Source organism: Myripristis murdjan, chromosome 10, assembly GCF_902150065.1.
Source record: "Myripristis murdjan chromosome 10, fMyrMur1.1, whole genome shotgun sequence".
Lineage (NCBI taxonomy): Eukaryota > Metazoa > Chordata > Actinopteri > Holocentriformes > Holocentridae > Myripristis > Myripristis murdjan.
Window position 1 is genome coordinate 22807794 of NC_043989.1, and position 21731 is coordinate 22829524.

A 21731-nucleotide genomic window follows, 5' to 3' on the forward strand; every position below is an offset into this window, starting at 1 on the left:
AATGGGAATAGACAATAACCTGGCCTATAATTTATTTATGTGCTATGTAGCTACTAATTTAAGTGTAAACTGTCCAGATTCATTTGTGTGCTTAAGAGTGGGGAGGAAAGATTTAAAACCAGAAATACAACTTAATTCTCACCTTACTGGTATTGTGGGCCCTTTCAGGCTTGGATAAACTATGATCAGTAACGTGCACATAATTATCCACTAATTTTAGCAGCTCATTTTGGGCTACTGCAAATGCATGTGATGTGACTCTGCTTTGCTATTACATGCCATTACATCACCATTACAAATTGGAATGCCTAAAAAAAAACATTCTATCCACATTTCCCTGGTAGCTGGCCTGATATATTTTCTACTTTGATTTAAAATTAAGAACTATAAATGTGAGCTGCAAATAGATATCCTAAACAAATCAGAATACCTACATAGGTTTAGGCTAAACATATCAGATTAAAAGGGCATATGGGTAACGTGAATTCAAACTGGAGATGGAAATCGACAATCCATGGCTTTTTACATGCATCTTTTGCTATACAGACTCTGGGATAAAGAGTACAACAGCCAAACTTCCGCACTGAGCTATATCTCTATAAGAAGGTCAAAAAAGTCAGAGGGGTTATCATCTACTTTAAAACCTCTCCCTGTACTTCTCTACAAACCACATTTTCACCATCACACCTTCAGCCATCTCCCTCTTCCCAATCACTTCTCTGATTCTCTCCCTCCCTCCACCTCTCTCTCTCACCCAGTGAGTAATGGCGGTAGCGAGGGACGGTGGCAGAGGGCTATAAAAGTGTAATTTGCTCCATTTTCCTCGGGAAACCAAATTCACTTTCTGTCCTGCGTTACAATCTGTTAACATTCAGACAGCCAGCGTTGCAGACAGCGCATTACCCGCCCACACTCGCAACTACTGACCCTCACAAAGAGAATATGGGCATACACACACAAGCATGGAGAACAAGAACACACAAGCTACAATTTCATACAAGGAACATATATGTTTACTTGCTTGTGTGAACACATGCACATACACACAAAAACTCCTATTCAAGCGGTAAAGGGCTGAGAAAGGGAAAAAGGGAGGAGAAAAAAGGAAGGCAAGAGAAGCAGAGGTAAGACAGAAAAAAGGTAGATTGGGCGGAATTCTCCATGTTAGAGAAGGTACGTATTTTCTCTACAATTGAATTAAAAAACTTGTTCCATCTCACTTTTCTTTCCTGAGGAGGGGCAGAAAAAAAGAACAAAAATTTTACTACCCTGCAAGCCTCCCTCCTCCTCCTCTAATTTGTCTCCTCCTCTAATTCTCTCAAACTCTTGATCATGTTTTCTCTCTAGCTTTTCCTTACATCCCTTCTCCTCCTCCACTGTGTAATTCATTCCATCTCTTTGTCTCCTTGCTCACTTAAATACATGTCTGTGTGTCTCTCTCTCCTTTCGCTTGCTTGCCAATTCACTCTAAAACTCTCATCTTGCCATCCCTCCCTCGCTGCAATCCTCCCTCTCTTTCTCTTTCCCTCTCCTCCATTTCCACCTCTCCTCTCTCGGGGAGCTAATAGCCACCTCCTTTGTTCTTGGAGAACAATGGGGAACAATGGTGGAGTGAGGCTTGTCATGGCGACAGGCGTGAGCAGAGAGTAAGAGAGAGAGAAAAAAAGAAAGAAAGAGAGAGATAAAGAGAGAAAGAGAGAAAGAGAGCAAGCGCAGAGGGGATGCTGGTTGTTAGCCGGGCAGCAGGGAAGAGAGCGCTGGCTAATTACACTCGATTCCATGCACACTGCAATTAAACCCTGACGCACACACGCATACACACACATCGCCCGCGCTCAGAATATCCACCACCATCCACACATACACACACTCTGCAACATCAGAGAGAAAGAGCCAGCAAGGGAGGAGGAGGAGGAGAGGGAGAGGTTGGGAGGAAAGGCAGAAAGACGACGAGAAAAGATTGAGGCTATTTTAAAACAGCGCTACTGTTCTCTCAAGTAGCACAGCACAAGTTCATTAAACTTCCTGAGCAAATACAATCAGCTCCATCAACTCTATTTAAATAAGATGACATTAAGGAATGTGGTGGCTCAGTGACCTCATCACACCCACACCCCTAATCTAATATGCAAGCACAACACACTGTGCTAACCAACAGTTGCTGCATTACTACCAGTTGGCCTAAGTTTCAGAGTTCAATCAATTTAAATCTCCCATTCTCTCTCATTTTTCATCAGTTGTATCTCACTGGCTCTCCCTCTTCCATCAGTTCATCTTTCTGTCTCTTCAGCTCATCTTGCTCCATCTTTCCACAGGATGATCTCAATCTCTCCTGAGATGAAGAAGTAAAACTTCACACAAATTGACAAAGTGGGAATAAGGGAGAAGGGGAGTAAAGGGAGGCTGAGATGAACAAGTGAGAGACAGAGAAAGAGAGAGAGGGATAGCAATGGGGAGACTTACAACCAGGTCACGCCACCCTGCAGGATAGAACTTATCCTCCGTCTCATAAACACCCTTCTCAGCCTCCCACAATCCCTCAATCCATCCCCCATTACTCTGTTCCATTAACACAACATCTTAGAGAAACGTTTTCCACACCGTCTGCCTTGATGTTCTATTATTCATGTCATTTAATGCTTGCCCAAAGTGTGTGCATGCGTGTGTTAAGTGTGTTCGAAGTTCACGTGAAAGAGCAAGAACGTATGTCAGTACAAGGCTCCAGCTGACAAACGTGGTGCTGGGAAAATTGAGGTTTGAGTGTTAACAGCAAATGTGCTCACACAAACACACACGCACATGTGCACACACACAAGTGCACACACACACACACACACACACACACACACACACACACACACAGTGCATGTGCCCACAGCAGCATGAACACACACACGAGTGCAGGCTGCCACTGAGGCAGATGAGGAGTGAAAGAAGTCACATTAAACAGCCAAACTTGTCCTGTTTCGCTTTCATAGCCCCAGTCCATTTTCATAATGCATTAAAGCTACCACTGAGAAGAGAGGGAGACAGGGAGAGTGGAGAAAGATGGGGAGGGGGTATAGAGAGAGAGTGAGAGGGACAGAGGGAGAGAGAGAAAGAGAGCGAAAGAGAGAGAGGGAAATAGAAAAGGAGGGAGAGGGGAGAAGAAACATTCTCAAAGTAATCTAAAGCTGGTGGATGTATGAGGGGGGCGAGGAAACAAGATAAGGATGAAGGGAGTGGAGGAGAGAGAAAGGAGAACTCGTCTCAGCGGCAAGATATGAGGATAGTGAGTGTCTGATAGAGACAGAGACAGATTAGGGAGTTGGATAAAAGAAGATGGGATGCACTGATAGAGCAAGTCAGGATGACAGCGAGAGATGAGGAAAATGATTTAGTCACAAACTTTGAGTGTGTGTTAGAAAGGCACATGAGTTTCGGTGTTTGTGGCTAAGCATGTTAATGTGTGAAAGTGCTTCTGTGTTTGTGTGTGTGTACAGTGGCACAGGGCAGAAGGTTCTCTGTTTCAGCACCAGCAGGCTGATGAGCGTTTGGGGCCAAATAGCCAGGAGGCTCTGCTGGCCTCGTCTCTCTGTGTCTCTCGCTCCCTCTGTCGCTCTCTCTCTCGGTCACACACACACACAAGCACACGCACACGCACAGAGACACAGACACAGACACACACACACATTCTCTGATTTAACTCAGAGCATTGGCCATAGTAACAATCTCAACAATCCTCAACTTTTACTAATCATACAAATATGGATGACACTTCATGAAAACACTGCAGACATTCAGCAGAGATTATTACACATCAGTGATGTCACAATACCAGAATTTTAGTAATGATACCAGGGAAAATTTCATGATTTTTGATATCTAATTTAAGACCATAATAAAAACAGCAATCCCATAAGCACACATTCCTATATTTAACAACCAACAAAACTTTAGGTGTAAAATCTAAACACCAAGGCTGCAGCATAATAAGAACATGGAGCTACAAGTGCAACATTGGTGTAGAGCCTTTGAATAGAAAACAAAATACTAACTTCAAACAGAGGAACTTATGAAATGTGCTGCGTAGAGAATAAATACAATGGTGGGATTATATGCTTTCATTTTGATTTCATTTAACTTATAGTCTTGTAAGCATAACTAACATATAGGCTCAGGCTGCATAATGTAACACCATGTTGAGGGATCAAGTTGTGTTGATACTACCAACACACAAAAAAAGTAATATGGTTTCATTTTCAAAAAAAGGCTCAGTGGGTGACACATGTTTGAAGAGGAGGATTTCAGCTAGCTTTCCTGATTCCAGGTTGACTGGAAAACAGGACATTTAAACCCACACCGTGAGAGCAAGTACTGCCACAAGCCAGGGGTAAATATTGACCATCATGTCAGTATAAAATAAGGTTAAAAATTATTTAATATGCTACAGCTGGCTTTTTATGTTTATTTATGATTCTTTTAGGCTACCAAGTGTGATTAAGTACAGTAAATAAGGCATGGTGCATGTTATTCTTGAGATAATGGACAAGTTTTCTTTTTTTTTCTTTTTTTTTTTTCTTTTAAATCGACCAATCGATTGGTTGAATAGTAGGTCAAATATCAGTCGACCAAGATGACTACAGCGCTAGTATTAATGTGGTACCAAAGCTCGATCGATTCATGTGACATCCCCTGTGACCATTCATGACATGAATAACTACTGTTAATGATTACTAGGAATACACTTTAATAAGCTGCATTTTTTTTTTTTTTTTAGCCAAACCAACCATCACTGTACCCAGTCATATTTTAATATCTATTAAACTTCCATTACAATCCCAGTAAGTGACCAGAGCTGGTTGTTTTCTTCAGAGATGGTGGAAGAGGAGGGGATGGACAAGGAAGGGTTAAGGAACCAATAGAATAGAAACTGAGGCAGCCAAAAGCCTATCTCCTCCAAGTCAGTGGCGTGAAGGCTATCTCAGACACCTGACAGAGACAGAGCACTGCCAATAGTGCCAGAGGGAGAGAGGGGTGGGGGGGTGGGTAGAGAGTGAGGGGGAAAAAGGTAGAAGGAGGCAGAGACCAAGAGAGCATAAACCAGAGGCATGAAAGACAGAGAGATGGATGGATAATGGTGGGCAGAGTGGTCACAGGATGACGAATGCTGAGCCCAGTGTGGCTTGTCTTGATTTGAATGGCTGTATCCTCATGGGAAAAACCAAGAGTAGAGTTTGAGAGATGTAGGTGGCATTTTGTGTATGTTTGTGTGCATGTGTATGCAAAAAAAAAAAAAACAGCGAGAGAGAGAGGGCGAGAGAGGGAGAGGGAGATGAAGACTGATTGAGGTACAGTGTTGTAAAAGCACTAAGAGCCCAAGCAGCCACACGCTAAATCTTTTATCAGACATTAATAAAAACAATATCATTACTGTCTGCCTTAGGAAGAGTCAACACACACGTCACTGAATCTGGCAAGCACACACACACACACACACACACACACACACACACACACACACACACACACACACACACACACACACACACACACACACACACACACACACACACACACACACACACACACACCACACACACACACACACACAACCTTGCATGTAGGCACACACTCATACAGACATAAACAACCCTATCACTTATTTTTCCTCTCTTCACTCAATCTCCTTTCAGTCACAATCCATCTATCTCCCTCTTCTTTTATTGCCTTTCATCTATCTGTCTACCTTCAAATCAATGAGTAGAGTGGCCTCCCTCCTATATCTCTACTGGGCCTGTGAAAAGGTAAAAACACACAAAGAATATGCACACAAAAGCACACACATGGACAAGTACACACCTACAAACGAATGGTTGGATAGCTGGGGGAGCAGATACGCGGGCGGACTGAAAGCAGCGTCTCAAGGACAAAGGTAAGCCACTCAACCCTCATCTGAAAGCAGAGCTGCTTCATAAAGGGGTGAGGCATGTCAAGGCACTATAAGTAGTGCGGCTCCACAGTCATACTTTCTACCATGGGGGGGAGGAAAAAACATTGAAAAACAGTAACACAGACACAAAATGGCCGTCCAAAGGCGCTCGACTGCACGTCTTAGCCTTCATGAAAGTGTAGCAGGGCTGCAGAAAAATCTCTCTCTCTCCCTTTGACAAAGCTAGGCAGGGAGGATGAAAGGGCTGAATGAAAGCCTACACAGGACCTTAGAAGACAGGATAATGGCGGCACAGAAGGCAGGAAGGAGTAATAGAGAACAAGGGGTGAGCAGAAACATGAAAAGTTGCTTTATGGATGTTCCTCCAACTTTCGAAGGGAAGGAAGTCAAAGGGAAAGAGAAAGAGTGATAAGGATGAACAAGGATAGGACAGAGGAGTAGGAGGGGGAAATAAGTAACAAGAAGAATAATAAGTAAGGCAGAATGGGAAGGGAGAGAGAGGAGGAAGAGAGAACAGGAGGGGAAAAATGGAAAGAGATAAAGTAATAAGAAAGTCAGAAAAAAATCATTACTTTTTTTTTTTTTTTTTACTTTTTTGCTTGGTTCTGGATAATCCTTGCCCTATATACACTCGAGTAAAGTAGGCTTTTTGTGTGTGTATATGTGTGTGTGTCTGTGCATGTGTGTGAATGGATCACGCACCGATAACATTACACTCCTTAATTCCTAATTAATCCTTCTAAACTGGATTATGGAGCGGAGCATGACAACGGGAGGATTCCACCGCTTGTCCTAGTGACTCTGTGCAAATGTGTGTGTGTGCGAGTGTGTGCTTTTAAACATCATTTTAGCTGTGTTTCAACTTAGGTCTCAGAAGGCCAGTCTGTCCTCAGTCACTTGATGTTGGGAAATGAAGCTGACAGAGCCAGAGGTCCCCTATGACACATGCATACACACAAATTTGCACACACTCTTGCTCACACACTCACACACACAAGGAGTCTCTGGACCACAGGTCTTGAAGTGCTTATGAATTATTGTGTTGAGTGGCAAGAACTCTTAGCATTACTTTACACAGTTTAAGCAGGGACTCATGGGGGATATGTGCTTACTCACAAGGCAGACACTCAGTCCCCTGACACACAGACACTTGTCCTGGTTAGATAGCTGACACACAACCCGTCTCCTGTGATGTGGTCTGCTTTACACTGCAGTCTGCTGTTGAAATAAAATCAGTGGATTCTACAGTGTGCTTTATATCGGAATGGCTACCAATTCTTCTAATTTCTTTTCTTTTCTTTTTTTCTTAAAAACTTTCATGAAAATCTAAAGCCATGTTGCAGAAACAAATGATATTATACGGCAAACTTAATGTGTAAAGCCTCAGAAATTGGCATTCTACCGGGATATTACAATACAATAATATGTTGATTGTACACAAATTGCACAGAGGTACAGATGTGTCTTGTAATCTCATGTGGGCTAGAAAGTGAAGCATGGTTGCACCAGCTGTTCCTAAGTTCTTACCCAAGTCATTAACAAGACACTATGTTTGGTCGCTCCATAAAATAATGTGCAGTCACGTGTTACGTCCACCTAGGTAAATCCAATTACCATCCTTCAAATTTGTAAACAGGAAGTATTTGACAGGCCCACAAACTCTGTGGTCTATTCCTAAACCAGTTATTATTAAATGTAATTAATACAGTGAATATTCAATAGGACTGTATTAATGCAGTGTTCATTTTTTATCCAATATATCCTAACAGTATTTTCACACTCTATATCAAAATCAGCAGAAATTTAAATGAAGTAGTTTTGACCCAAATATTATTTAACCTTTTCTTTTTAAATTGCCACACATTTGTACATTGATTGCTATACTGTTTTATTTTTATTTGGTTATCCTAATTATGCTGTTTAAAAATGGAGACAGGCATGAATGTCAACATCACCATAAGTGTCTACAACATATAATCTGGCACGCAAAACACGCAAAACGTCATTTTCAATAAAATCACTGTTATCACTGCTCCTGAACAAGGGCTTGTGTGTCAATTTATTTATACATTTTAAATATCATTTTGTGGTTAAACAGTAATATTGTGTTGTACATAAGCTGATTTTGTCGTCATTTATGTTACAACTAGGTCAAGTTCTAACTTAAGCGCAGTTGTTGTCAACAAGCTAATAGTCCTGCCATCAGGTGATACTCATACCATTAGCTGTCAAGTTCTAGTAACAGTACAGAGTGCCATTCAGATGTTTACTGGCTCATTGTGTGTGATACTGTCATTTGGTGTGTATGATGTATTTGTGGAACAGAAAGCATTTGCTGGGAGATTTTAGCACTTTCACATAAGCAGACATGACTAGGAGGTTGTCTATTTGTTTCAAAGACAATTTATCAACAAGTTATCAAGCACTGGAATGATAGCCATGCTGCTGAGCAGTACAGACAAGTTTTTTGTGCAAATTCAGTGCATTCATTGCATTTGGAACAAAGGAAAACACAAACCCATTGCTTTTTACCCTGGGGGGCCGGTATCTCTGCCCAGAGGGGAGAAGAGTGAATTTCTCCAAGAGTGGATGGTCAGGGTCCGTCAGGGTTGGCCAGAACTGACTGTGCCAACTCCAAAACTCTGTCCGTGATCACAAAACAGATCACTACTGCTTCTTTCTACTCATGTTGCACCACCAGACTAGCCACATTTGGACAAAGGTATAAAATAATCAGATGTCACATAGCACAGTTATTTTGTGTACTGTGTTGAACACTGTGTCCATTATTCCATGTTCAGGTGTGTGTGTGTGTGTGTGGTGTGTGTGTGTGTGTGTGTGTGTGTGTGTGTGTCTGTCTGTCTGTCTGTGTGTGTGTGTGTGTGTGTGTGTGTGTGTGTGTGTGTGTGTGTGTGTGTGTGTGTCTGTGTGTGTGAGAGTGTTTGTGTACATGTGCATGCATGGTGGGCTGGAGTTTGGGGGTGGGAGGGGAAGTGGCAGGGTCACAGAGGGATAGATAGAGAGTTAGGGAGAATTAGCATGCTTTCATGCATTCTGTGGTTCAGTGGAGCTACACGGAGCTTGTTGATGCCTCTAAGTGCTATGCAGTATTAACCAGACAATCTCTAAGGAGGTCCAACACAGTTTGTGTGTGTGTGTGTGTGTGTGTGTGTGTGTGTGTGTGCGTGCGCGTGTGTGCTATGCTGACTGACCGCTAACTGTGTACAGTTAAGTACCAAGGCCTAGATAACCTATTTGGAGATAGAGAGAAAGTAGGGAGGGCGGCCAAAGAAGAAAGAGATGGGGAGAGGTAGACAGAAGAGAAAGGGAAGTGTAAATATTCTGTAGAGAGCCAAACATTGTCAGGAGGATTAACTGTTAAAATGCCTGATATGTCCTAACTCAGAAAGAGAAAGATACCGAGGGAAAAACGAAGAGAGAAAGAGGGACGCAAAGAGGAGACTGCGTAAACAGGCACAGAAAGGCCCATGTGTATCCTGTCTCTGTCGCTAACACATGCTGGCTGAGAGAGAAAGACACACACACAGACACACACACACACACACACACACACACACACAATGGTCAAGTCACCTTTTGTTTGTTACTTGAGGACAGCAGTGTCATCTCTCCTGCAGAGCACTCAGCTATAATCAGCTGTCACAGCAGCCAACAATCCAGTACATCACTTTGACCAACCTGCACATCTGACCTATGTATCTAGCTTTTTCCTGTTCACCTTTTCTCACTTTCCTGCACTCTCAGAATATCTAAACTCCGTTTCCCCATTTCACCTCACCTCCATCCTGCCATCTCCATCACTCTGGGCCTCTCCATCATCTGTCCTCGGCCTTCTAACATTTGTCACTCCTTCATTCCCTCCCTCTCAGCTCCCTCCTATCGTACACAAATCGCTCCTGCCTGCTCTCGTCCTTTTCTCCTAGCCTCATTCATTCCGCCTTCTCTCCATCACTCTACCCTCAATAACTCCATCCATCTTCTCGTTGACTGAACCAAGATTAGTCTCCATCCCTCTGTGTCTTTGACGATAATCGTTCTTTCTCCAGAGTACTTTACGGTCTCAGAAAGCTAATTTTCAAGTGCTTTTTATTGATATCTGCAGAGTATTTAAGATGAGTTTAACAACCACAATAAAGAAAATAAAAATTCTTGAACACACCAAAAATACTAATTTAACGGTTGGTGTCTCATAGCAGACTTATTTCAGAGTGCAGGTGTGATCCCACTGCTCTGATACCCACTGGGGATAGTTTGAAGTTTTTTTTTTTTTCTTTTTTTTTTTTCCCCTCTGGCAAATGATGTAGCGGTCCTTGTGTTTGTTTCCTTTAACTGGCTTCAACCAAGCAGCAAACCTGCTATCCAAAAAAATTTGCGCTTCCCCATAGTGGCGGAAAGCTTTGCCTTTTATCTTGCTTGGGTTAGCTGACTAGCTACTGAGCCAACAAACAACTGTGTTTTCGGCAACTCGGTCTCATAAAGCTGCAGTGCTCCATCAAGTCCTATCTACGTCTCCTCAAACTCTGGCAGAAAAGGAAAGCAGCATGTTTGTAGTTCCATCCCGAGTGCTTTACCACCCTGAATGTCATCAAAAGTTAAAAACAAAACAAAACAAAACAAAAAAAAACTAGACAACAATTTGTATCAAAATGGAACTTTACTCAAAAGAATATATGGTAAAAAAAAATCTCCATTGACTGCATTTAAGACAATGTGATATATACTATGAGCTTAAATCGAACCAATTATTTTGAGATTAAGACTTTTTGAGGGCCTACAAATATTCTGTTATGTCTTTTTTTTTTTTTGATGCTGTTAAGGTCCATTGCCTCTTGCAGTATTGAAGCCCTCGGTGCCTTTACTGAGGCTAGGAACAAAGACTGACTGTGAGAAGAAAAAACTTGAGAGCAAAATTCAATGTGAAACTTTGAAAGCAAAAACTCTCTAGGTTCTTCAAAAACTTTCCAGAACAGACCTAAACCATTCCTGGAGAGAACTTTAGAAGTATCTCGTGTACCACTCCATTCACCCAAACAGACAGGAGTGGCTGCCGATGCTGAGTGCATGCACAACAAGTCCTGAAAGACTCTCCCTACTTCATGCATAACTACAGGATACCATTTCTAGGGGACAACAACACATTGAAGTACAAGAGCTATGATAAAAAAAAAAAAAAAAAAAAAAAATACAAGACACAGAAAATGTGCCTAATATTAGCTTTAGATATTCATGTTACATTGAACACAGCTATGCCTGACATATCTTGTTGAAAATGGTGTAATTCATATAAATATATATGGCTTTGCATGGCAGGCCATCAAGACCTTTTTTCAAAAGTTCCTTTTCTAGTAAAGGCCACAGGGCTAGTTCCTGTGATGACTAAATCTCAGGCTTATATTGTGCCTATAGTAGTGTTCCACATTCATGCTCCGACAGCAGATGAGGAGTGAGACTGAAGTGAATTTCTCTCATAAATTCTTGCTTTCGAATCGAGGTTAGACACTGCTGAGAAATGGTGTCATTAGTGATTTTGTATGGTTTAACTTACCTCACAGTCTTTGGTCAAATTGGAAGAAAATTTTGGATTGGGTGGGGCTGGAGGGAGTGAGGCCACACTCTAATTTTCAGGCCCAGTCAAAGTCTTAATTAACAGCCAGCTCAAATAAACTGAAGAGACACTCCACAGTACGCCTTCACCTGTTGTTATAACCCTACAGACATGATACAGGTCAAGAGCCTACTTACTCAGATCAATACTTAAAGAAGTAACTCCATCCACTAAACGATCCAGTACTTACTTTTTGTCTTCCTCTCTCTCTGTCTCTTCCTTTCACTCAGTCCCCAACACCACCCCCCCACCACCACCACCCCACCATGCCAGTCTCAGATCCACCCTGCAGTTAATCTGCTGGGTAGAGTGATGAGCGCTTGGGGAATGGACAAGAGGGAGATGAAGGGAGAGATGAAGGAAGAGGGGGGATGGGGGGTGAGGGATGGTCATGCATTATTGAGAAGACAGAGTGGAGTTTTTAGGGATAAATGTGAAAGCATGGTAAGGGACAACCTTTTCCCTTCTGCCTCTCCTGTCTTATACCTCCCTCCATTCCTCGCCCTCCTTTCAAGCCCTCCTTTTCCCCATGAGGATGGCCACATTTCTTATTCAGTGGGGAGGTTAAAAATTCAAAGCTGGGAAGGAGGGGGTAGTGAAGAGAAGGAAAGAGAGTACCTGAAAATGGACAAAATGAAGGAATGTCTTTAGGGAGTTTTCTCGAGTGCTAATCTAGAGAACTCCTTGCTTTGATTAGGAGTGTGCGGAGGAGGGGGGAGGGAGGGAGGGGGAGCAAAAGGCTGGGGGGGAGGGAGAGGAGAAGATGGGATAGAGGCAGAGAGAGAGGGAGAGAGGGAGAGAGAGAGAGAGAGAGAGAGAGAAGGCGTACATTTCCATGTGGTGTAGTGTTGAGTAGCACACAGCGTGGTGAAAAATTAAGGTGCCTGCGGGGCGAAGCATAACCCGCGTCTCACAGAACACGACACATGCAGATACTAAGTAATGGAGCGGGCTACAGCGCACACACACACGGACACACGCACTTACACACACATACACATACACAAAGAGGCAGCTTTGAGTAGGACATGTGCACACACAACAAGGGTAATTGACCAAGTAGCCTATACACTGCATGCAGCATAGCTATGCAGTGTGATCACAAAACCAAACCTGTACATACAAAAATCAACACATGCACACAAGTATGCAAAGCCTAAATCTATGTGTATACACACGCACGCACACGCACGCACGCGCACGCACGCACGCACGCACGCACGCACACACACAGTTACTGATACGTGGAAGATTAAGGTCAGAAAGTAGAGCATGGCCTGGTCCACCAAGCCTTGTAAATATCACTGGTGTCTGGTGTAAATGCCACTGGGCCAGCCATATTGCTCAAAGCCACCACAGTTGGAGGCCAGGGGCCATGTTACACCAGAAGTCACGATAACTGGGCACCTTGCAATACAAACACTTGTACACGGACATGCACAACACATGCGCGCACGCCAAAAAAAAAAAAAAAAAAGATAATGTGTTGCCCTTAGAAGGTTGGGAGTTTGTAACAAGTCTGAACATTGCCTATAAAGGTGTAATTGATAGCTTTAATATGTGTAGCTGTGTGAGAACCCTGGAGAGAAGGTCTGAGCCATCAGAATAACGGAGATGAGTCTAATAGCAGCCTAATAACTCACGAGCTAGCTAGCGCCATTTCAGCAGTGGCTTAAGGCTACTGCTGAACAATTCCACTGAGAAAGGAGATTTGGACTTTAAAGGAATATTCTAAAAGCCTCCATTTCTGCAATCTATCTTGCCTTTTCTCAAGTTACAGTTTCTCATTTTGCCGGTTCTATCTCTTCTTCATTGTATTTTTTCATGAGAACCTCTTTATCAGGTTGAGATAAGAGAAAAGAGAGGAGAAGAGGAAAGTAGGAGAAGAGGGAAAAAAGCAGGGAGGGACATGAGAGTTAATGTTGCTATCTTGTCATCTACATCTTTGAAGCTGTTCCTCTGTTCCGCTCCATTTTTTTTTCTTGGTTATATATTATCGGTGACATCAAAGTGGGCTAAAGCTCCTGTGTGTGTCTACATGTCTACGTGAGCATGTGTGTGTGCCACAGCCCTCCGGGAGAGGTAGCTAATAATGCGAAATATAAACAGAGACGGAGTTGGTGGTGTGCAGCAGGGCAGGCAGGCCCAATCAATCTGCACTTCTAGTAGCAGTGCTCTCTCTCTTTCTGCTTCTCCTGTCTTCCTCTCCCTCTTTCTTTCATGATTAACATGCCTTCTAAACATAGATATGCCCTCAGTATCACTGCCACCCCTCCACCCCCGGCATCAAAATAAAAGCACCTCTACCTTCACGAACACTGACACTTTAAAGCACAGACACACATGTATGTACACACATACACCCAAGCAATACATGCACACATGAGAAGAACAGAGGGGGAGGAAAAAGAATATGCTGCTGTGACTGAGAGGAGCAATAAAGGAGAGAGGAGTGGGTGGAACAAGTGTAGGTGTGCATACATATATCCCTTCATCCTTCAATCTCTGTTCTTTTTCTTATTTTTGATTTCTTCTTGGCCTAGGTGAAAAGCGACAGAATCAAGAATGCAGGGAATACTTAGCATCTATAACAAGCTTTCAAGCTTATCAGCCAATCCTTCAATTAAACACACACACAAATTGCACACACATGCACACATGCACGCAAGCACACACAGCTGCTCTTCTCCCCTGTTCGCCTGTCATTTCACTGGGAACATTTAAATGGTAATGGTGCTGGGAGGCGAGATTGGAATGCTCGGTGGCTGGCTGGCCGACCGGCTAGCTGGTTGGGAGCGGAGCCGAGTGGAGCGGAGAAGGCCCATTCCGTTTAAAAATGGGATAATCTCCGGGAAAGAGAAAAGGCGGCAAGGAGATTAGGCACACACGGCGGTAATGCTCCGGCAAGAGTACACTTGGTTCATTTGCATGTAAAACAGAGAGGAGAGAGATGTAACAAGGGAGGAAAGGAGGGAGGGATGGAATGAAGAGAGACAGTGTGGGACAAAAGTGTGCGTGTGTGTGTATGTGTGTGTCAATGTGTGTTTTTGTGAGCGGGCATGTATGCATCTGTGCGTGCATGTGAGAGAGCTGTTACGCTTGGTACTGAGAGCCAATGTGAGCACGCACAGATGTGTTTGAACCTGATAAGGCCTGATGAATGAGCGGCATTTTGCGGCTGTTCCTCAACCATAAAGAGATGCTGAATGAGGGAGCACTCGCTATTGCCACGCTGAGAATACACACCAAGGCTTAGGCAGTGAGCAAAGCCAATCTAATGCACCGCTAATGTACAGGTCTTAAGAGGTATAGTTTGGGGCTAAACTTAAGCATTGGCACACATAAACACTTAAATGGGCACACAGATGCCTGTAAACACATTTAGGCACACAAACCTGGAGTCACAAAACCTATACTACCTATAAACATCTTTCATTTCCAGATGCTATACCTGTAGATTTAAAAGAAATAGCTCAGGCAAACACATACCTTTTCTAAAATGTGTTTCACAAACAGAGGGATGTCTGTGCTTGCCTACATGCACACACTACCCTTACCCTACACACACACACAAACACACAGTAATCCAATTGTGTGGTCATCTGTTCCAAGCAGAAAGGTCGAGAGAGAAAATAAAGATTTGAGATATTAGCGCAGAAATGGCTGCACCGTGGAATGGAAAGAATAAGACAGAAGAGGAGGAAAGGGGAGTGTGATTTTATTTTCTTTTTCCCCAGCTCTTTCTCCAGCATTAGTGACCCTTGCATTAACCTGCCTCCCTTTTTGCAGCCCCAGCCTGAACACTGCATGATTTATTAACAAGGCCTGCTGCAGTGGACAACAGAGGCACAAACACACACACTCACACCCTCACACAAACTTATAACAAACTGCACACAAGATTTTCAAAGCCAGTAGAACAGCCAGTGGATGTAGAACAGTCACGTTCATACACATACAGAAACACACATACTTAGACAACTTAAAAAAGTGTGCCCGTTTCTCATTTAGTAATCTACGTGTTTCATTAGTACATGCTTTAACAGTCTCAGGGGACTGCAGTTCTAATCAAAGCATGCCATATGAAGTGTTATCTTAAATTTTCCTCAATGACACATGAACACACACAGACACACAGACACACAGACACACACACATGTTTCTTGGCCACAACCCAAAGGGGAACCACTGTTGCTGGGAGTGGGTGGTGGTGATGGTGGGGTAAGAGGGTGGGAAGGAGGAGGAGGAAAAGAGGGAGGGGAGCTGGAAACAAGGGATTTGGTCACTGTGGTGAAAAGCAGGGTCTTCCCCTCTCTCACCAATAGTAACTTTCAACAAAAACTTCAAAGTCATTTATCAGCTCTGTCAAACGTGGAGCAGCCACCATGTGGCCCTCAAGCATAGCAGTGGAAGCAGCACCAAACTGCATCTTTTTTTCCCTCCATAATATATTGGCTGTGAATTGCACCTCAGGACCGTCCAAGGGGCAAATCTACGGAGACGATATTTCACAAAAGCTCAGGGCTGAAATTTTCACATCTGTCATATCGTTCTGCTGGCCTGCAGAACAGTGCCAAGAGGCTTAGCTGACTAGAAGTTGTTTCAGTATCAGGAAACTTCTTTGACTGATAATGACCTTGAGCCAGTGTTTGATTATGAGGAAAATATCACCATGTGCTGCAATTCCTGCTTAGCGTAATGTAAGACGCAATGATACAAGCCACAACACAGCAGCATAATTTCTCATGCCTCTCGGTTTTCTATTGCTTACATATGACAACTCTCATTGCTTTTACTGATGGGTCTGCAGCTCTAGACATATACACAAGCAGGCAGGCATGTACACACACATGCATACAGATGCACACACAGGAAAACCACTTGATGGCTCATTAGGGTGAAAAATGGATGAAATAGGCCTGAGAGGAAATTCACATGGCAACACAAATGCACACAACACACGTATGCACACCCACACCTACCTACAGAGAAGGAAATTGATTTCTTCAGAACACAGAAGGATCAAAAGGCATAATATAATTGGTCTGTAAATGTGGGTGAGATCACCCACCCACGCTCTTGTGTGGATAAACAAGCAAATACACTTGCACGGAGAAACACACACTCTTTCGGCAATAAACTTGTCTGTTCTGCATAGGTAAAACTCTGATGGTGGGAAGATGATGGGATGTGTGCGTGTTTACAAAGCAATACATAGTGGATGGTATCAATAAAAAGTTTGTCTTTTGTGGTTGGGCAGTGATGGTGGGGGGGTGGAAGGACTCCACCAAAAGAGAAACCAGGTCGCCACATTACAGCACAACAAAGGAAGAAAGGAGAGGGACAGAAGTGAAAGACGGTGAAGGCAGGGCAGTTGGGATATGAAAATGATCCTCCTATTATGAGAATTAATAATCATATATGCTCCTGGCCCTTTTCTCTCTCAAACCAAATTAATCACCATCGCTCCCTTTAGCCCTACCCTTTCCCTCTGCTCACTCGTTCTCTCTCTCTCTCTCATTCCTCCATTTCTCACACTCCCCTCTCTCATTCTCTTGCTAATTGGGCTATCTGAGGTGCAGACATCAAAAGGCACCTGCTATCAAACACGAAGCCTAAAAAGCAAGGAAAAGACAGTTCAGGACTAGAAAATTATTGGGGGGGAAAAAAAGCAAAAAATCACAAAGATAGACAGAGCAAGATGATGAAGCATAGAGCAAGACAATTATTACAAGAGTAAGAAACGTACACAAGCATTTCAGTGAGAGGAATTAAGAAGCAGTGGCTAAAGGGAGAATGTAAGGATAAGCTTGCTGCCTGAAACTTCTTATGCTTTACAAACACAAAAACATGAACATCTAAACATCAAGGCTGTTTACAACGTCAGTCACATCAGGGTAGAAAATAAATAAATAAATGAATGAATAAATAAAACTGTGACAGATTCTATGTTGAAGGACAGTGGTAACAAGAAGTCAGAATAGGTGGTATATAGATATATGAAAACGATGGCAGTTAAAGGCTAATTACAGTGACACAGTTGTGAGAAAGACAGATGAAAAGAAGTTGTCAGTACAATGGAAGCGTTTCTCCTGGCCAAGAGGAAAAGATGCATTCTTATTAGCAACTACTATAAAGAATTTCACTATTTATATGCTACATTAGATGAATGTTACTGAATGTTTTGCATGGACATTTATGTAGTCTGGCTCACATCATGATCTTTGTAACAGCTTGTTGTTTGAACCAGGCGAAAACTGCACCCAGTCAAACACTCACTTATAATGAACAAACTTAGCAGTTTCATAGGACAATATATCTTACATGTTATTGTGATAATGAACTAAACCTACTTTGTGAATAGTGTCTCACAATAGACATCCATTACTAAACCTTTAAAAAGTGTTGAATGAATAAGACACAACTAAAAATGTGCCTTGAAGCTTAAAATGTCTTACTGAGAGGCACAGGGTTCATCAGTGATGCACAGCTTGCATGTAACTAGATTGGACTGCGCAGGGATGATCAGCAGGTTGCCTCGCAAGATTGTCTGAAATAATTTGCCCAAACAAACACCTCAGAGAGTTGCTGCTTTTCTAAAATCTTAAAGTCTGCATCTTTAATGAGGAAGCCCTAACTCAATTTCCTGACTGACAATGATTTGCATATTTGTGATTGGTGATAGTGAAAAAAAATTCCCCGTTTGATTATTATTCATAGTGTCCCCTACTCCAAAATCTCTCCATAATGACAATCCAGCTCTGTATTTCCATCCTGGTGAACAGGATACACAACAGCACAGCACTGCCGTCCCACTGGCCTTGGTTGCCATGGTAGTCAGCTAGGCAAGTTAAAATCAGAGGCAAAAAGATGACTTGCCAGTCTTGACTCTCAGAGAGCTAGGAGGCTAAATGGATAGGAGCTCAAGTAAAATGGAGCCTTTTCCACTGATGGTTTGGAAATGTCATACCTGCCTGATCTCAGAACAACTGTTGATGAAAATTTTCAGCCAAGTATGCTTGAAGCTGCAGCACAATTTTTCCAGACAGTCTGCAGAGCATAAGTGGAACTGTGTGTTAAATGAACAGAGATGCAGAGTGAGACCAGATGGAAAATCACTACCTTTTGAAATACAACTACAATAACAATGCATAATTTGTGAAATAGTCTGTGATAATTACTGTAAATGCTAATGGATTTACTGCAAAGACACATAGTACAGAATTATGAAGATCTGTGCAAGAAGAGACCTTTTCTCACTATGCCTAACTAGTTTAAGTTTTAAAACATCTGCTCTTGTTGTTACAGCACAATGTCTCACCAGCATGATTACAGAAATTGAATATCACCTAAATGAAGACAAAAAGTAAAGCCTTCCATTATCATTTATACAATTCTCTCCAGAGTTGCGGGGATCGTTAGTTAGGAAAACCCCTGAATTTTAATGAGTTAAAAATGGAGAGAGATGAGAGCATGTGGGAGTAAACTGCCTAAACCTAACTGATGCAACCTGACCCCCACCATTAATGAGCAAAAGAATAAATATTGATAGTTAGGAATAGACGGAGATGAAAAATAGAGCTAATGACAGATTGTGTGTATGTGTGTGTGTGTGTGTGTGTGAGAGAGAGAGAGTGTCGGGTGGTGTCCACGGCCAGAGGGTGTGACTCCTTCCATCAGAGCTCTGGTCTTCCACTCAGCCTCTGAGGTCAACACCTCTGACCCTGCCTTGGGCACACTACCCTGTGTGTGTGTGTGTATGTGTGTCCCAGCTGTGCTGCTGGCCAGCTAAGGGAGATGGAGGAGGCAGGGTCAGGCAGGGTCATAGGCAGTTCGGTGTTGTGTTGGTTCACTTTTGCTGGGTAATGAATAATAGGAGAGGGGAGGGTAGAACAGGAGCAGGAGGGGGAGGAGGAGGAAGGAATGCGGCAGGGCTCTCAGAGGTAAGGATGGGGAACAGGATGGAGAGGTCAGGAGGAATATGCCTGGCCTTGAGCGGTGTGTGAGCGGTTTAAAGATAGACGAGAGGTGAAGGATCAATCTGCATAACCAGACCTAGCTGATATTATTTGTGTGTGTATGTGCAGGCATATACACACACAAAGCACAGGCACTTATAGTAAGAGTAAAACCACACACACACACACACTCAAAATACTTACAAAACAACTCACTGAAAACCAATTTCTGCCTCTTCCATGAGTGCTTCTCTACAAACTCCCAAACTTGGGCATATTAAAAAAAATGCAACCCAAAAACACATACAGTGTAGACAAGTCCCCCCGCCCACCCCCCCACCCCCACCGCCCTCTCTCTCTCTCTCCCTCTCTCACTCACACACACATACACACACGAACATTCAGACAGGTGTAGGTCTATGAAAAGGCCACGGTGCCTTTATAGTCAGCTCTCAGAAAAGGTTATTAGACATCAACCAGAACAGGCGTCTGTCTTGGCCAATCAAAAGGGGAGCTGTGCGTGCACAGGCGGGGAGGGTCAAATCAGGAAATGACAGGCGGACGTTACGACTCGCCATACAGGTGAATGCAGATGGGACAGCTGCCAGCATTGACATTTCACTAACACCGACAGCTAGCAGCAACTGTGTGTGAGTGTGTATGCGTGTGTGAGTTTGTGTTTATGTACACGACATGACAGACGACGTGAACAAGAATGTGTGTGTGCGTGTATGTGTGTGTGTATACACGTGTGGTGAGATTGCATCTGAAGGTCGGAGGGAATCATATGCACACCCACACAGTGTTTGTCCGTGAGTTCCTAGTGTCCTGGTTATGATATGAATATGGAGGAGCTGGAGCAGAAGGCTCAGTGACACTGGGACAAGGTGACAGAGGTGGACAGGTGTGTGTGCGTGTGTGTGAGTGTATGCATGTGTGTGTCAGCGCTTTGTGCAAGGACAGCAGGTGGCTAGTCAAAGGACATTGGCGACCTTCTCCTTATCCCTCCCTCACTCCCTCCCTGCTCTCCTCCTCCTTTTGTCCATCCTTCCCTCCGTCCCCAAGTCCCAAGTCATCTCACCTGGTAGTGAGTGGCTCTGTCTCTACCCAGAAAAACATGGGCACACACAGAAGATGAACGCACTCACACACACACGCGCGCAACCACATAGGGTGTGGGTGGTTTATTCACAGACTCATGTAAGATGCTGTTTTGACACAGTGTTGCTGAATAATGTAAATGTGCAGTCTGTCGTCCAGGCGGAGAAAGAGGAGGGTGAGAAAGGTTGGAGAAGAGGTGTGAAAAAAAGAACTAGATGTGTGTGTGTGTGTGTGTGTGTGTGCTATTCTTACCTTTAGAGGCTGACGGAGGAGGAGGAGGAGTGGAGTGACAGTCAGGAAAAGTTGAGGAGGAGAGAAAGACATTGCTCATTATTATGAGGCACGATATGCTAACGGTTAGTAGGTATTAAAAAAAATACAATAAAAAAATAAGCACTGGGACACGGCACACACTCACTCTTGGGCTGCGAGGAGAAGGCCAGGGTGAGTTTGGCAAAGAGCTCATTATTTTCAAAACGATCCTCTTTGGCTGTGGTCCAGAAACTGTTCTCGGAGAGGTCCTCAGCTCCAATCTGGGAGAGAAACATACCATTATGGGGAGAAAAAGAAAGAGAGACAGAGGAAAGGACACAGGGAGGACAAGGCTCAACACTGGTTGTCATTTTTAGTCACATTATATTTTGAGTAATTATGCAATTATACATCAGCAATGAAAATGTGACATAAAACAACGTGTAAAAGCTTTATTACAGTAGGTGAACAAAATGCTTTACAGAATTTGAATCTTAAATGCTATCGGTTAACGTGTCCACCCTCAGTTCCAAGTATACAAAAAGCTCTTGCAGCCTCCACCTCATTATCTCACTGAGCTGCCTGCTCATGTTGCTTCGAGGCACAAGGGCTTTGCCTTGTGGTTCTGTAGGATGTGCTACCTTGAACTTGTAAACTTGATGTGTTACTTATCAAGGTGTAATGGTGAACATGCTTTGCAGTGTAATTTTCCATTCAGGTCAAACATGTTGGGATACGTCACCTCCCAAGACTTTAAAGTTCTTTTTTGTTTTTCGTTCAGGTTGATCTAGATCTTTGTCAGTTGTATAATTTTGCATATTTGTTTGTGATGTTGATGATGTAGTTGTGATGTGATTGGTCG

The 21731-nt window shown here is 43.2% G+C and overlaps 1 protein-coding gene across 2 annotated transcripts in view; it reads right to left on the reverse strand.

Annotated features, from left to right (window-relative positions):
- diaph1 (diaphanous related formin 1) overlaps positions 1-21731 on the reverse strand; it is a 117165-nt gene that overhangs the window by 38805 nt on the left and 56629 nt on the right. For both annotated transcript variants that reach the window (XM_030061272.1, XM_030061273.1), the window contains 2 exons: positions 21036-21150; positions 20870-20878 (listed from right to left, as the gene is read on the reverse strand). In XM_030061272.1, the coding sequence (XP_029917132.1) occupies positions 20870-20878; positions 21036-21150 (124 nt within the window). The remainder of the gene's footprint in view (positions 1-20869; positions 20879-21035; positions 21151-21731) is intronic.